Source organism: Periplaneta americana, chromosome 3, assembly GCF_040183065.1.
Source record: "Periplaneta americana isolate PAMFEO1 chromosome 3, P.americana_PAMFEO1_priV1, whole genome shotgun sequence".
NCBI lineage: Eukaryota > Metazoa > Arthropoda > Insecta > Blattodea > Blattidae > Periplaneta > Periplaneta americana.
This window is the reverse complement of record NC_091119.1, coordinates 60,101,254-60,120,323: the sequence shown is the minus strand read 5'-3', so window position 1 is coordinate 60,120,323 and position 19,070 is coordinate 60,101,254. Positions and strand designations below refer to the sequence as shown.

General features: G+C 35.9%; 1 protein-coding gene across 1 annotated transcript in view; it reads left to right on the top strand.

Annotated features, from left to right (window-relative positions):
- Window positions 1-19,070, top strand: part of LOC138696069 (lipase 1-like) — a 43,207-nt gene that overhangs the window by 11,115 nt on the left and 13,022 nt on the right. Inside the window, exons 4-5 of the mRNA XM_069820594.1 lie at window positions 3,509-3,755; window positions 15,546-15,704. Coding sequence (XP_069676695.1) covers window positions 3,509-3,755; window positions 15,546-15,704 — 406 coding nt within the window. The remainder of the gene's footprint in view (window positions 1-3,508; window positions 3,756-15,545; window positions 15,705-19,070) is intronic.

The window sequence follows — 19,070 nt, the reverse complement described above, 5'->3', positions numbered from 1 at the left end:
CAAATTTTAATCAATATGAAACACAGCCTATAATTTATATTGGTAAACAAACATTTCTCTAATAAGAGAATTCTGCTTTTAAAATCATTTATTTGGATTAGAAACAATTAGGCCTATAAACAAACTATAGGACAGATGCATAATTTTAAATATACAGGGCGTTAAAAAAGTATCAAATATTTTAGGAGGTACTAGTATGCATCAAAACAAGAAAATAATGTCTAATAAACATGGGTCCTACAACACATACTTTCTGAGATCTGAACACTTGTTCATAGCAGGTGCTCAATGTGACGTCCATTCATGGTGATGCATTCCTCTGTCCCTCAGCGTAAGGAATCACGCACTCTTTGAAATTTGTTTTAATACGTTAATAAGAAAGTCCTGATAACGATCCCCAGGTAATCTCTGTGATAGCACATATAGCCCTATTAATTTATCACCAAGAACGCCTGCCCATAAGTTGATCGAGTATCGGTGCTGATGCCTTGTTTCTTCAACTGCATGGGGATTTTTATCAGCCTACACATGCTGATTACGAAAATAACACAACACCAGTTCTGCTGAACTCCGCTCATATCCGGAACCAGACTTTTGTTTTCAGTATTCCTTGCGACGTATCAGTATTCCATGCCAGGGGTGTCAACTACGGTACGATTATCTGGTAGTCTGCTGTATTGTAGGGCAGAGAAATGCATTGCCATGAATGAACGTCACGTTGAGCACCACCTATGGACAAGTGTTGAGATCTCAGAAAGTATGTTGTAGGACCCATGTTTATTAGACATTTTCTTATTTTGATGCATACTATCACCTCCTAAAATACTGGATAATTTTTTAACATTCCGTATAACATGATCCAACAAACGGCCAAAAATGGATAACATATATCAGGAAATCAAAAATACAACGACATATTTTTGTAGTATAACTAGAGCCTCCATTTAGAACGCCGGAGTCCTTGGTAGGCAACACTGTAAAGAACTGTCAAACGGAGGCCTATAAAAGAGAAGCACGTGTTTAACTTAACGTCGATTTTCAATGTATAGTTGCGATGTGCGCAGACCTCGCGTCTCGCAGTTACAAAAATCACTCTCTCTCCTGTAGTCCGAATTTGTGCGAGGCGGGCCTCGCATCTCGCATATGTCGGTTCAGAAAACCAAGGTTTTATCGGCTTTCAACGGAGTCGGTTATTTTAGTTTATATGCTCCACTTCTATGTATTGTTGAATGCCTAATGAGTAAGGGGAAGTTTGTAGTAGGTATTGTATTTTGGTATCCCCTCTCAAATTCAAACACTGTACGATACTATTCGATACCATAGTCCGGATCAAGTTCACGGCACGGCCGTTCAGCTACAAATATCATTCACAGAACAGGAGTGGTAAGCACAATAAGCCTCAGGCTGTAGTGTAAGCCTTCGGATCCCTCCTCCGTAAAAAAAATGAACATCAAATAGTATGCTTTACAAATTATGTGAAGTAGTGACTACTGTCGTGCAATGTTCGAACATGTGAGGGGATGTCTAGATATTACAAACTTCGCCGTACTCCATAGGCATCCCAACAATACGTGGAAGTGAAGCACGTAAACTAAAATAACCGAGTTCATTGAAAGCCGATAAGAGGCCTTATGTTCGGTTCATGTTTGCCGAGTCTCTGTAGAAGCGAAGCTCCTTTTATGTTTGTTCAATATTCCCCTTTCCTTACATATGTTCGGTGCCTTTTTCCTTAGTTCCTCCTCTCGCTTCGCATTTATGCTTTAGCTGCATACGGATATCAGGCACATATCTTACGAACTTACGCATAGTAATGAGTATAGGCTTTTCTTGTTATTAATATGAATAAATATTAACAGAAATATACTGTAAGTATAAATAAATGAAACAAAATATATTTAAAAAAACGCAGATGTTCAAAGTACCGACTAATATTGTGCAGTGTTCAAACATGAGAGAGGAAGCCAAGACATTGCAGACTTCGTCTTATTCCATATGAAAAACTAATCGCAAGATATGTGCTCAAATCCATAAGCGGTTTAAAATAGTATCCTACAATGTTCGAAATGTGAAAGATAATCAAGACATTAAAAACTTCGTCTTACATCGCATTTAATATGAAAAACTAATAGCAAGATCTGTGCTAAAATATGAAGGGGTGGGAATGGAGGACAGCGAATATTTTTATAACAAGGTGCAATAAACACTACAGGCTTTCTTTTTCAGAGCGAAAATCGACGAATGTCCAACTTCCTCGTACTCGAATAACTTGAATCGAACATAGTGCTTGTAATGCACGTCGCTAGACTTTCATCATCCGTATAGTCACACAAATATTGTGTCCGATGTCCGAGCAACTGTGATTAATTTGAATATTATGTGAAGACTGTAATTATAGCTATTCTCTGTCCGTAATTAGTACAGTAACAACTGCCATGTATTTTTAAAACATAATGTGATGCACCTATATGTACGTATATTTCTGTCGATGTTTAATCATATTTTTGTAATAAATATTATGTCTTTATATCTAAATAAAATTTCGCAAGAACTGTTCTAAAATATTTACTCAGCTAAAAGCATAATGAGATGGGAGGGGAGAGTAGGAGAAGCCAGCGAACTTCAAGGGCACAAATCATGTAATGTGCAAGTCCGAGCGAGCTGTGACAGATACGCTTCTTCAAAGCAGACTTCGGTTCTTGTCACGCTCAACAAACTTGAACCGAACATAGATAGAGCTTGAAATGCTCGACACTAGTAGTGACAATGCTGTACTTATGTATGGATCCAAATTTTGGGGAATGAATAAGAGTGAAAATATGTTAATAGAAAGCGCAACTATGAAATTTTTAAGACGTAATTGAGGCTTTCCGAGACTAGGGTCTATTTAAAGAAAACATTCACTGCTTAGACTATTTACACGTAAATTCTTCTGTAACTAATGAAACTGTATTTCACAAACATAAAAATGTATTTCAATAGAAACAACCATAGTTTTATTATGACTAGAGCTAGGATAAATGCGATTAAAATAATCACGTTGACGATTGAGATGATAACAAGCATGGTGTTGTTGCGATTACTACAATCATGGTAACGGCTATGGTAGCAATAAACAGGGAGATGACTATGGTGACGACAATCATACTGGCAAGCTTGCGATGACGACAGTCGTGGTAACAAGTCTGATGACAATTATTTATCATCTTAATGATTGCTGTGACGACGATCATTATGATCGCAGTATCATCAACTACGTACGTGATGTCTGTGATGACGATCATGATTGTAATTTCGGTTATGATAATTATAATGGTTATGATACTAATTATTAACATAAACGCATACGATGACGAAAAGATAAATCATTATGACGTCGATCACAATGGGAACGAAAACGATGACAAGTCTATAAAGATGGTGATAATGATATTCACGATGATTATGAACATCATGATGGAGGCAATACCTATATGTAAGTGCAGGATGTTTAAAGAGTTATAATTTGCAGCTGGCACGAAATGGCCGTTTATGACATGCCGGCCACTATTGACCACATCCTAGCCACCACTGGAGAGAAAAGGTTGCACTACATCGGCTACTCGTTGGGTACTACAGTGTTCTTTGCGATGACGTCCTTGCGACCGGAGTACAACGACAAGATGAGGCTGGGGATCTCCCTAGCACCCGCTGTTTTCCTGTCGAATGTCAGACATCCGTTGATACGAGCCATCCTTCCCATCATGAGCTTAATTGGGGTGGGTTCTAATCATACACTGCATTTTAATTCGTTCTCAACTACCAGCCAGATTTCATTTACATTCAGCATCTAAAATTAGGGAATAGTGAGCATAAAATAGCAAAATGTTTATTAAAATATTGAAACACTACGTTATAAAGTATTACTCGACCAAGGCCAGTGGAGTTCTGCAGCCCGGAACCGAGCCGCTACTGCTCCTGCGCTCGTAATACCGCATCGCGATAGTTCTCATTACGCCCGCGGCTCCACTCGCCTTGGTCGAGTAATACCACAAAAGTCCATTTACTTCAAATTGGCTCTGAAGATTCTTTCAATGTTTTCTTATATGACAAAGAATGCAAAATTAACTATTATACGCCATATACCTTTAAATGTATTCCTATCAGAGATATTAACTACTAACTACAGAATTCTATCTCCAACGAGAAACTTCTTCACATAAATTTTGTAAAGCTTTCACAGCGCTGCTTGTATTGCTTTGAAAATTATCGTAACTGTAATCAATTGGGAAATTAAATGCAAAGAGGCATAAGAACTCGTACAAACATGTACGTTCATTTTTATTACTTTCACATTCATTATAAGGAAAATAATCCTTATGTATCTGATATGTCATAATTCTAGATATTACCAATGTAATAATTACACCGTTCAATGTGAGCAGGTCTGCAGAACTGTAGCTCCTCAGAGCGACTGCCTTACTACCCCTTCTTACTCCACCCACCTTTTCTACCAGTGTGGTCATAGCTTTCTAGTTACGCTCGGCTGCGTCAACATTCATTCTCGCGACGGCAGATATACAATACGCTGTCAAGAATTACAAATGATCAGATAATAAAATTCTGAGGAACATACCTTTAGAAAGTAAGATAAAAATGAATGAGGGAAATAAATAAGTTAAAAGACATGTAAAATAAATTTTAAAATATATGTGTGTGCATATAGGTCTACCTATGTATATATCGTCCTATTAGGCCTACTAGTAAAGCCGAGTAAGTCCACTTTTTGTGTAAAATAAGTTAAGTACAGTCCCCGACTTGTCTTTCCGTGCTCTGTATTCTACTAAAATGAAATAAGTCCGAAATGTTGCATGCAGGCAACAAACAAATTACTTTATTTGAAGAATTTATTATGATTTTTCGTGCATTAATAAAGTTTTAATTCCTATTTTTACAAAACTTGCATTACTAGTCTTAAGCGGTTTTACTAGTAATAGGACGATAAATAAATTGTACGTTGATAAGTGAGTGATAGCTATATGACCAGATATCAATGCCGTCATTCAACAATGTAACGCACTCCAGCCAAATAAATAAATAAATAAATACGCAATACGCGTACTGCAATTTAAAGAGAACTTGAACATGGCTAAATCTAAACTCGTGAAGAACTACTACTTCCAAAGGAAATGAGAATATGATTATTTTGTTGAAGACGAAAGAATTACTTGTTTACTGTGTGACCCATCCAATTTATTTCTACTCGTCATTTCAATATTAAACCACATTTCAACAAAGCCCATATTAAGAATTATGGAGTGCACAAACTTTCGGGTAAGTTCATTATTACGAACTGTATATTGTTTATTTATTTATATACTGTTAAATTAAGGACGTCACTTGTTGTGTTCATTTTGAATTGAAATTAATAATGACTTTCAATGTTCATTACTTAAATTCTATAAATGTATGTTTCCGTAGGAGATGATAGAAGGAAAGTTTTCGAAAATCTAAAGCAGGTTAGGTGCAAAGAAATTTCAAAGAAACTACCGACAGAAAATCTAGCATAATTGTAAACCTTGAAACGAGATAACGCATTATAAATACAATGAATTTATTACAATCCTTTTTTAAAATTACAGTACCGCCACTGATGGACCTTACACGGGAAAAGAGTGTAAACAACTCTATGCGGAAGTCGAACATCCCCAATAGAAGTGGAGTGAGGCTGACCTCATATTTCCCCTTCTTACGGGCTCTGCAGGCCTGAACATGAGTTTTGATGAATACAAACCACACACTGTTTTTCATAGATTACCATATGCGCTGATCATGAAACTGTGCTTAGTTTTTGCCTATCACGTCAGAGTAATTCATAAATTGTAATTTTATTTTTGTATTAAGAAAATGATGTAGGTTCAATTATTAATGTATTTTGACAAAATTTCAAATCTAGAAAGCATCCAGTGTTCATGTTCTTTGCTTTCAGCGATTTTAGCTACTTTTGAAGGAATAATAGCTTTCCAAAGTGTCTTAATGATCCCTTGCTTCATATCTATGGGTGCTATTCATAGACATTTCGCAGCACGCGCTACGAGCGTACTAAGCGAGCCCCGGCTATCCACTGGTTACTTGTACAGAATTCAAATCATATCCTATCGCTAACACTGGTTTATGAATACGAAAAACGCTAATCATCCACCGGAAACTTCCACACCTGTGGAGTAACGGTCAGCGCGTCTGGCCGCGAAACCAGGTGGCCCGGGTTCGAATCCCGGTCGGGGAAAGTGACCTGGTTGCGGCTTTTTCCGGGGTTTTCCCTCAACCCAATACGAGCAAATGCTGGGTAACTTTCGGTGCTGGACCCGGACTCATTTCACCGGCATTATCACCTTCATTTCATTCAGACGCTAAATAACCTAGATGTTGATACAGCGTCGTAAAATAACCCAATAAAATAAAATAAAAAGATCCACCGGAAACCCGCGCTAAAAATGTCTATGAATACGGCCCCAAATGTTAAGCACTTAAAACTATTTACGTTTTGTAAGGAAAAGAATAGAAGACAGGAAGACTGTATCTCTCACAACATTCGCCTTAGATTTTACGGTTAAATCTGTTTATTGCTAATTGCAACCCATCAGTTCGGTGAACAGTAACTTTAACCGTGGTTCAAATTCAGAGTATCTTTGACACTTGTCAGTGACGGTTAAAGTTTACTGCTATTCGCTTGCATCTATAATAATGCCAAATCGTGGGTGTGCAAATGATCCAGATTTGTTTTACTATGTACCTTGTACCGTATACACATCACATTGCATTACATTTCACTACTGCTTACACCTATTAAAATACAGAAGTGGGATTAGTTCTGATTCTAGGAAAAACGGCATTAAGTTCTGTCCTCAGCTTACATTAGGCTTATAACACAGAGATGCCCAAAATTAAGCGAGAGAGGAGAGGGTGGATTTACCTCCACTCTCTCTTTGCGGAGTTATGATGCGTTCGTACACTTCTCACAGTCACAAACATTTCTTACGGTAGTGGGTGGCTTCAATAAATTTTGTTGTCATTCTTGTCCGATGAAGAAAAAAAAACAAATCAAATATGCTCCTTGTATATCTTTCCTATTAGTGACTTGTGTGACACCGTTTTATTTTAATCTAGGGCGATTCACGAGAATTTCCCATCACTTACAGAGCTTATTTCCGAAGATATTCTGAGCAAAAAAGTCATATAAACATTTGTCCTAATCTCAATATTTTCAGAGTTACACTAATTTGAAAGTTTTTGTAAAATACCATTATTCTTGAGGTTTAAGGATAAAAGAATATTAACAATAAAGAATGAACTATTCATAAGTATCACTTCTTTAATTAGCTAGTATTCTGAAGCTAAGAATGTGTTGTGAATTCCATAGTTGCTTCGTATAGAATTCTTTTTCGATTTTTAATTACAAAATTACATTTTCTTACGCATTTATCATAACAATTGTTACAAATCAAGACACTCTTGTAATCTTCAAGACTGTACATTAGGATGCATAATTAAACTTTAAAGAATCAAGTTCCTAAAGCCGTATGATTTATAACAATTACGGTGATATTGATATATTTATTTCTACAACTCTTATTTGGTAATGGGTCGCCACCACATCTCTTTATTCGTGCTCCCCATTACCTTCTAATTACAATAAACTTTCATTGACGTGTGCAGTCATCTTGTTTTACCTTTGTTACCTCTATTACTATAATACATACTCTCAATTTGCTTTCTAACCTCTCCCCTTAAAATTTTCCCTTCTTTCTAATGAACACCTCACCACTTTTATTGTTTACTTACTGTATATTTGAAGTACTTCCTATTGTCTAAAATTTCCCTAATTTGAACTAACTTTTACTAACACTATTTAATCCTACTCATTCACTTTCATCATTAATTTACAATCAGTTCTACCTTTCCTCACTTCTGTCATCACTCTTATCCCCTATTTCTCCATTAAACACTGAATCACATGTTTATTTTGTTAAACTGTTCTCTTTCACCCCGATAAATTTTCCGTTTGCCACTATTTTTGTAAGTCAACTCAACATTCATTTGTAAACTTACATTAAAATACTTGCTGTCTTCCTACCATTTCAATTTCTCTGATTGTACACTAACTTAGTCGACACTCCAATATTAGTAACATTTCTCTACCAATTATTATTAACAAACACTTCTAATTTTCTCTAGTCACTTCCTTTATCAACTCTTGTTTCTCTGGACACTAATTCACTTATTCGCTTATACATTCTCTCTCCGATTGTTTTGCTAGTTACTCTTACTCCTTGAACACTCACTTTATTGTTTTTATGTCTTTTGCCACACTTTTATCACTCCATCCCCCTTAAGCACCACCTTCGTAGACTGTAGTTCTGCGGTTCCTTATTTCCTTCCTTTCCCTAACAAGTAGATGGACTACCCAAATCTTCTTTACTTCCCCTCTTTGTCGGCTCCGGACGTCTTGCTAGTTTCTTCTTAACCACCTTCTTGACCTGTTTTCTATGACCTACTCTTCCCGCTGTCATCTGATTCGTCATCTTATCCCTTCCGCTATTGTCAGCAGTTTCAGTGAGTGTTGCTCGCATGGTGACGAAGGACTTATTTGCGACCACGCGTCTCTCCTTTCAATGACGATTACGGTGATAAGTGCGTAAGAATATCATTTTTAGTTTAAAATTGGAAAACAAAATCTGTACAAAGCAACTGACAACACATTTTTAGCTTCAGAACACTAGTCAATTGAAGAAATGATACTTCTGAATAGTTCATTCTCTATTTGTAATATTCTTTTACCCTTAAAACTAAAGATAAAAGGTATTTTACAAGCAACTTCAAATTAGTGTAACTTTGAAAATATTGAGATTAGGACAAATCTTTATATGACATTTTTTACTCAGAATGTCTTCGGAAGTAAGCTCCGTAAGTGGCGGTAAATCCTGGTGAAAAACCCCGTATATCACACCCCAATTCTTCCTCGGATCTTATCACGGTATTTCGAGTTAGGCCTACAAGTTAAACAGCATTTATTAAATTGGGACGAACTACCTCAGCTGCTACAATGTGACTCCAGTAACCTTAAGATAAGAGTTTGGGCTTCGCTGGACTATAGCAGCAATGATACTCGAGATACAGAAGTTCAATTTAGATAACAGCTTTATACTGCTCACTTACAAAAGATTATTACAATATAGAGATGCAGTCAACCCGAACTTCTATTCGGTAAGATAGAGCAATTCGAGACTCATAATTTTCATGAGTCATTTTGATTTCGCGCTCAGTAAAGTGCGGAGGACACTCCAAGTGGTCTATATCTGCACTATTTCGCTAAGTACGAGTATTAAAATGTGGGAGATATGAGCAAATAATACCGGAAAGCTGGCTCTCATATGTGCGACATCGACTAACAGCGCTCCAAGCGGAAGGGTTTGAATAAGTTGACGAGAGGATCGGCCGTGCGGGAGGAGATCGAAACATTTCTTGTGTTTCCTGCAGCGGGCTAGAAGTAAGAATAGTTACCTGTCTAAGAAGCTGTTATGGAGTGTAAAGCAGGCGTTGTTTGTGCAGTGTTTCATTGTAAGAATTATACTTGGCAACGAGGAGCGGTGTCTTTTTTCAGATTCCCTCGCGACAGAAATATGTAAGTTTAATCCTTTTGTATACGTACTGTACGGTATTTAATGTTTGGTAGTCTTTCTTGTATTCTCTAATATTTAATTTAAATTACAGAAGGCAGGCAGTAGCCATACAAAAAAGCTGTGAAAAACAGAATTGATGTTATTTCTAACTTGTGATTGTTGTAAGTTAGGCTCTACATGTTTCTACCAGGGTTGTTAACTTCATAAATGTGTCACCAAGTTACTGGTAATACAGTTAATACAAAGCTCATAATTATGTCAAAAATTAATTATAGTGTATATTCCCTCACAGTTGTGCTCAGTGGGTTCAAAAATACAGTAGGTCAGATCTAGATGAGGTGTTTAAGAAAGGAGGATCTGAACGCTTATACAAGTCTCATCGTATCTGCGCCAAACACTTTCAGCAGTCAGACTTCCGAAACTCGAATCTACATAGTCAAGGGTAAGCGGTCTGTTGTAAAAATAAAAACAAAATAAAAATCATTATAAACTCTTACTGTACATAGGCCTATATGTAATATAATTCTTTAGGTTGAAGAAAAATGCTGTTCCTTCCCTTTGTCTATCTGCGCCAGGAGAAATAGACAAAACAAAGAGGCGCAGTCCGAAGAAACGGTTCACAGAAAGTGTATCGTTACCAGAGGATACACTGCTTTGTCTGGAACTACCTGAAATAGATTCTAACAAAAGTAAGATATAGTAGTACCTGTTCTAATATAACCTATGCATTCTACGAAGTCACAAACATTTAAGTAAGCCCTGATTGTTGTATTTTTATTTTCCTGGCCCTAATATCGTAATTGTTATTTGCTAGCAAATATGATTACAATATAAAATGTTTCGAAATATAATATTGTAAGCCTTATAAAGCACAAAATTTATCTTGTTACAGATAACTTGGAGAATGCTAGAACTCCTAAAAGAGAAAAAATTTCGTCTGAGAAAAAAATACAATTTCTTACTAACAAACTAAGGAATGCACAGAATATTATGTCAAAACAAAGGAAACTCATTCAAACCCTAAGAGCTGACGTACAAAAATTGAAAAAATCTCATTCATCTTTAGAATGTGTTCAATCGCTGGTAGAAGATTCATTTCTTAAATCTCAGTTGAAGCTAAGAAAAAGAAAACCTATGGGAAGGCGATATACAGAGTACGACAAAAATTTCGCACTGGCATTGCATTATGCTTCACCGTATGCATATCGATACTTGGGGACTTTCTGTCTGCCGACTATTCGCTCCTTACGTAATTGGCTGCAACAATTGGGTGTTGGTCCAGGTTTCAATGAGACAATAATGCAACTTCTTAAGATAAAATCGAGAAGTCTGACACCAGCTCAGAGAGTTGTTTCCATTGTACAGGTCCTAAGTCATTCAGTCAGCAAGGCCATAAAAACTCATGTGTCGTTTCAGTCACTACCTGAAGCTCTTAAAACAGCTGAGTTTATAGAGCTAGTGGATCGTGGATTTGACTGTTTTAATTCATCGACCATGAACGATGCTAAATCCTCACGCAGGGCTTTACAAACTACTTCTTGTCATTGGACGACTCTACAAGAACTGGAAAGTCTGTTTTCAAAACTGAAAATTCTGAGCGAAAAAAAGACAAACCCTCCTTGCTTAAAGGGTTGGATACAAAATATAATAGCGTTACGTCACTTGTGGAAAAATCTGGAACAAAATTTTAACTTTCGGTTCCTGCTTACAAGACGTATAACACAAGACTGTATTGAAAATATTTTCTCTGTCGTGCGTTCTAAGGGTGGCAGTAACATTACCCCTGACAGCTGTAAATTCAAGTCCGCCGTCAGAGGAATTATGAGCTGCCAGCTCTTAACACCTTCAGAGAAAGGCAACTGTGAAATTGAAGTTAGTGATTTTTTAGTTACGACGAAGGAGATTGAAGAAAGTTCATTTAGAATCTGCAGTGATTATCCAGCAACAGAAAACAGTTTTGTAGAAACAGCTGAGCTTGAAGAGGACAATCTTGATCAGTGTATGATTCCAGATAATGCACTAACATAATATGTGACAGGGTGGGCTTGTAGCAGAATACCACATGAGACATGCAAACTGGAACTAGCTAGTTTCAAATCTGAAAACTTGACAGACATTTATCAGCATATTGCAAATAAAAAGTATGACAGTGCTAATTTTCTAATTCCCACAAGTTATTCAGTTTCTTCATCTAAAATTATTCGATCAACATTTCACACGCACTTCAGAAAAATCCTTTTATCACGCAGACAAGGTGTAAAAACCAAGTTAATGGCCCTTATTTTTGAACAAATAGATCAAACTAATTCAGTATGTAAAGATTGTAAACATATTTTCGTTAATAAGTTCCTTAACGTCATGATCAATTGTTTTGTAAAAATGAATGTGACAGAAAAAGTTGTACAACAGTGACTGGAAAAAAGAAGAGAAAGGCTAAAAAAGTAATGCATCAGTAACCTGGAGAATAGAGAGCTAATGGGACAATTAAGCAGTATGTACTGTAGCTTTAATGTTGTTTTTCACCAATGTGATATCTCTTTTAAAACATCTTATACTATTATTATTAGTATCATAATGTTCGTTCAATAGTTATGACCAGGGAACGGATTTGTATGGACTAAAAATATATGAAATATGTAAATATATATGTAGTTATTTTTACCAAAATATGGAATTAAATATGGATTTTTACCAAAATATGGAATTAAATATGGACTTAAAATTATAAAAAAATGACTATGTACGTTAAATATTGGTACATTTTAATCAAACTAAACAAAAAATATAATGGACGTACCTTATCTTCCAATGTAGTTTCAACAAAACACAATTTTTATTGTCTGTTACCATAACAATAGGTTACAAACATTTCTTTCAAGTGCTGAAAAGTGAATCTTCTTCTATTGTCTCTGAGGATAGATTTATACTGACTAAAAGAGCGTTCGACGTCACAAGAAGTAACTGGTACATAATTCAATTTCACAATGTCTGCTGGGGATAAGTCCAAGTTAATCTTCACTGTTGATTCACCACTCATCACAGCAACAACCTTTTGTAGTTCTTCATATCCAGGGTTTTTTGAAAGTACAGTGTCCACCTTAGCTCTTACTGCATCTGCAACTTTACCTCTACCACGATTCAGTTGTTCCACAGTACTATTTATAATTTCAAAACTTTCAGATAGTGAAAGGTGCCTATTTTGGAGACTTTTGAGCGTTTTTATGATGCATGAAAATGTATGCTGAATGTGAGCTAAGTCATTCTTCACACTTATGTCACAGGTAACTGTTTTCGCAGTATCAATTGAGACTGCATCTTCAGAGTCCAATGCAAGGAGAACATTGTTAATAGAGTCTATATGTTCGGCATAATATTCAACTGCTTCTAGCCATGTACCCCATCTAGTTAAAATTGGCTTTGGTGGCAATGGAATTTCAGGGTACATTTCTTTCAACACGTTAACTCTACTGGGAGCTTTGAGAAATACTTTTTTCACTGATGAAATCAACAAATCTACTTTAGGGAAATTGTCTCTGACCACTTCTGCCACACGATGAAATGCATGCGCCACACAAGTAAAATGAGTCAATTTAGGATATACAACAGATAATGCTTGTCCAGCTTTGACCATATAAGGGGCAGCATCGCTAATAAAGAATAACACATTATCGTACATAATACCCTTTGGCCACAGGATACCCATAGCTTCGTTGAACAGTTTAACTATAGTTTTGTTATTGCACTTTTCTAGAACATCACAATGTAAAAGAATTCGTTCAGAATATTGTTCACTTAACAAACCGATAACTACATTACCAACAAGTCTACCTTCTTTGTCGGGAGTCTCATCAATGGAAACCCAAATTGAACTATCTTTAATTTCATCTCTTATCTTCTGTATTGTCTCATCGTAGATGGATGGAGCATACGTCTTCCTAAGTGTTGACTCATCCGGGATTGTATGTTGAGTATATTTTTCAAGGAATTCCCTGAAGACCTTATTCTTTAGTTTGTAGAGAGGAATATCAGCAGAGATGAGAGAACGGCACAGGTCGATGTTAAACTCAGATCTTACATTCGATGTTGTTGGTTGTGTTAAAAACAATTGTCTCTGCTTGGAATTTAGTTGTTTGTTGGCCTGATGTTTACTAGTTGTAATGTGTTGTTGCACCAGGAACTTTTGTGTAGATGATACTGCACACTGACACAAATTACAAAATAATATTTTATTGTCAGTTGATAAACCATCTTCTTTAAATTCTGAAATGTAACTTGTTAGTTTTGATTTTAAATTGACTGAATGACGTACTTTTGGCATATTTACCGTCTTTATAGTATGATTTACAAAACTGAACCTATGTGTACTCTGACTGGCATTTAACTGTTGAGCTGCACAACTGAAGTCTGTTAAAAATTTTAAATTAAATTAATACAGTTTTGTAACTTACTTTCCCATTGTTGATAGGACTGCTAATTTTCAAATAACTCTGATGTTAAAGGGATTACTGAACATGTGTTTAAATCTCTATTGTTGAAATGTATTTTTAAAAGTTAATGGAATTTTGTTTTGTTTTATTGTTAAACCTAATATAATATGGACTGTTTTATATGAAATATGGAAAATATATGGAAATTAACGAAAATATGTACTAAACTCTAAAATATGGAAAAATATGGAAAATAAAAGTAGGATTTTTCAACCCTACACATTGTGAAACATAAAGATAATGCAAAATATAAATTATATTAGCTTTATAAGTAAATATGTATTTACATATAAATCCTTTCCCTGGTTATGACAATTAAATTAACGAGAATGTAAATCTGACCGTTCTGTAATGATTTCTTTAGCTCTCATGTAATACTATATAGGCCTACCACAATTCCTCCCAACCCCTCCTAGATATATACGCAATCAAATACTGTAGAGAGCTTCGTACGGTGTTTGAAGCAATACATATTGGAAGCATTGTTCAAACCAAGCCGCTAGACAGCGCTAGTGTTCTCGTGTCGCCTCCCGACACCATGTTAATCGCGTTGCTTTCCGGTATTAGCTCTCTACAGTATTTGATATGAGTTCCGTTGAACTGTTCTACAACAAACATGATCGCACTCTCTTAACGAGCCGTTTTGACACTTTGGTTAATGTTGAAACTATGCTATGGGCTTAATACGGTACTATATTTTTACAATTTGGATAATAAATAGTATTGTAACATGAGGATATTCTCATAATTTCGAGGTACAGTAGAACTCCAATTATCCGAACTCCAAATATCCGGATCGCCAATTATCCGGATCACGTTTTAGGCCAGTTTGAAATTATTTATTCAAATAAAGTTGCATATATTTAAGCTTTTTTTATTTCGTGTATTGTACTACCATACACAAGTAAAGTTCTATTCTGTATGGAATATAAAGAGTTCTTATAATTGTAATTCATTTAAAATTCTATTTTGTTTGAATATGTGTAACTTTGTTCATTATAAACTGTAGGCCTACAGTCATTTTGAACTTTTAATACATGCAGTAGCTTACTACTGTTGTTTCAGGACTCTTTTTATTTCCGACCCAATTATCAGGATTCCTGCATATCCGGATCATACTAACCGCTATTAGTCCGGATAATTTGAGTTCTACTGTATTTTAATTTTAATTTTCTTACTGGTATTTTACTCGTTATCGAGGTAATTTTCTACTTCAAAGCCATTTTCAAAATGTGTTCACTTTTTAGAGATTTCTTGCTTGTTTTGGAGTATTTTTCTAAAGCAGGGAATTATCGATTTTTCCTATTTTAACGAATGATTAGTGCGCCGGATTTGGCAAATTTATACTATTCAATCTGTATGAAGTCTTTAATATATATTTGCTATGGTTTGTTACTAACAGAGTGTGTTGATGTCTCTACGCATGTGGGAGGTGCTTCCATACACCAACAGCCTAGCAAGCCTCATAAATAATCTGTGCCGTGAGGGGGCAGTGACACATCAACTCTGTGTTTTCATCTACTACATAGCTTATGGAGACGACAGCCAACAACTCAATAAGGTCTGTGCTGACTAATCCGTCCAAATGAAACAGTAAATATATGGTCACTTATACCATTTCTAATTTATAAGTCTAGCATGTCAAAATAGTTTTAAGAGATACAAATTTTCAGACTGATACATATATGTGACCATATTAATTTAATTCGATAACCCCACTAAGATGTACAGTAGAAATATTTCATGCCATTTTTCAATCTACTTCAGGTGTGATGTAATAGAAAGTTATTAGTTTCACGAAGATGACACAAATTTCCTCACGTAATGTTTTATGCTTTTTCCAACAATTCAGTTCTTTTATCACTTTGAGAACGATTTTTCTACTTACAATTCAATTTCCTTAACTATTATTCAAAAGACATACCTAAATAATGTCATTTAATATGTTGTAGGGCTTACCCAAATAAAAAGTTGAACTTTCGTAATCCTGTACTGTACACAAAATACTACATTTTACAGAAGATGAAATAAAAATTGAAACAGTATAGACCATGCGTCTCCAAAAGCTATTATATGACGGATGTCATTACCTTCAAAATTAAGCAACCATTACCGAAATATATGTCAATAGATTTTATATAAAAATTATACTTCTCTGTAGATGTCATATATGTATATGTATATATACATATATATATATACACATACACACATTGTAGGCCTATATATTTATTTGTATTAGGTTATTTTGCGACATTTTATCAACATCTCAGGTTATTTAGCGTCTGAATGAAATAAAGGCGATAATGCCGGTGAAATGAGTCCAGGGTCCAGCACCGAAAGTTACCCAGCATTTGAGCGTATTCCGAATCTCAGCGCTGAGAAATCTGATGGCATCACGGTGTTCCGAATTTCACCGATGGAGTCACTGATGCTCCACCGGTGTCGCGCCGGTGCCATCAGCTTGCAGAGGTGGTGGCAGTCTCCATCAGCCGCCATCAGTGAATCTGATTGGTTCTTGTATAGGGCGGGAATTAGCAGACGAATGACATCGTGCACTGTTGTGTCATGGCGGTGTGTTCTGCTGTATTGTTTGTAATGAGCACAACGTAAAAACAATATGTTAATGGCTTATGAGCGAACATGTCAACGGACTAGTTATTACTATCGGTTCAAGAAATAAATTGCTTATGCTCTCTTTTCTTTGAACGAGATGGCAGTACAGAAATTTCGCAAAATTTTGCTAGCGTAGCACAGACAACTTATACAGTCGCCATGAAAGCCATCGATCCTTCCAGCAGTTTTGTTCCTTATTTCGGTGCAACGTGACGTCATTGATGCCACCGGACCGGTGAGATTCGGAATACGCTGATTTGCTCGTATTGGGTTGTGAGAAAACCCCAGAAAAAACCTCAACCAGGTAACTTGCCCCGACTTGCCGCCTGGTTTCGCGGCCAGACGCGCTGACCGTTACTCCACAGGTGTGGTTAGGCCTATATATATGCTACGAGTATACAAAGGCTTACATATATGCTACGAGTATACATAGGCTTACATATATGCTATATATACATATATGCTGTAGCTATGTATAACAACATATATGTATATCCTGTTTGTGTTCATATTTCTGACACTCTAAAGGCCGTTAATGTGCCACCTTTTTACACTTCAACGAATGCCCTTAACAGTAGCTATGCAGTTTCGAAATCTTCGCCTATCTACGTAGTTCTGTTCGTTACTTCACTTAACATATCACTACAAATAGCTATTACTTCTTGAAATTTACACCAAATTATTTAAATGTAAATTTTCTTAAGCATCAGAATAACTTTAGAAGTTAATATAATATTTCCCGCGCGACAGCCTATGAAGGACTAAGGCCGACCAGTCGACTACTGGCCTCACGTCCACATGCCTCAGCAAATGTGAACGATCATCCAACCAGGACGGAGGTATTACGTGATTAGCACGATGATCCTTCCTGTTGTCATATTGACGTCTAAAGCAAGTGTATTATTTTGTTCTCAACTAATTACACCCACTTAAACAATACAATTTCTACAGATACCGGGTACATATTATTTTTCTTTTGGGGTTACAATATCATAGCAAAAGTATTATCTTCTTATCTGAGTGCATAGTAAATGATTTCATTTATGTATGCCTTTTGGTAGACATGTCAAGGAAAGAAACTACACATAAGAACATTGCTGTTAACTTCATGAACATAAATGTTGCGAAATTAGTGAAACGGAAAATAACAACTCTCCACCAAATAGACTTGTTTTCATGTATGAAATGTTTTTACAGAGTGATCCGTTTGGGTATGGTAAAACATTTACTACTGAACTTCATTTGTTGAAACTTTGTGCATACAACACTGAAAAATGGGAGATTCCTCAGAGCTCAACATGACCCCCATTGCGCACCCTGCACAATTCATAACGATGATATAATTCAGCCCATGTTCGTTGCTACATAAGAGGGGTGATTTGTTGAAAAGCTTGAGCAATTTTTACTCTCACATCATCTATGCTCCTGGGTTTCTGTAAATAGACAATGTCTTTAACAAAACCACACACGAAGAAGTCAGGAGGGGTTAGATCTGGGGCGTTTAGGGACCAAGCCAAAAGATAGCTGCTTCTCGTACTGGGTTTCGCCTGCGACCTCCTGCATGTTTATTTAACACAGAACCTGTTTCTACAAATGTTCGATACCACAACATTACGGAATCGTATATAGGTACAGTACGCACACCATATTCACGTCGAAATTCTTTTTGAACTCTTTTAACACTATCAAATTTAGCATAACAAAGAACACATTGTGCCCGCTGTTGATTTCTAGTAGCCATTTTAATCATCTACGATTTTCATTTGTCTTTTCAGATTATACATTGTTGATTGTCATATATGGAAACTCCCATCTTTTAACCATAATATAAGCAGTAAGATTTTTTTCCTACTATCATAATAGCTTTATAATAATAAATTAATATTATCCTTATCCAAACGGATCAGACTGTATTCTCCCTTGGTAAGCTAGAACACTTTCTTAGAAATAAAAAAGTCATAGAAGAAAGAAGGAATGCTCACAAGACAGTCACGATAACATGAAATAGACTGTTTTTGTAACATGTTGCTAAAACTCCAATTATTCTAAACTTATTTAGTAATAAAACTGATCAGATAAATCAGTAATGTATTGATTTGAGGCATGATGACAGACTATTTCAACATCATTCTTGATTTCAAATGTACACAGTTACTCACAATTAATGAAGAAATAACAGGCGATTCCATAGCTCAAATAGTTCACCAGATACACATTTTACTTAAGCTATTTAAAATTTAATCTGTCATATCTTATTAGCAATAAATGTACGGTGCTGTAATTCAACACGTATAGAGGTAGTTTTCAATTA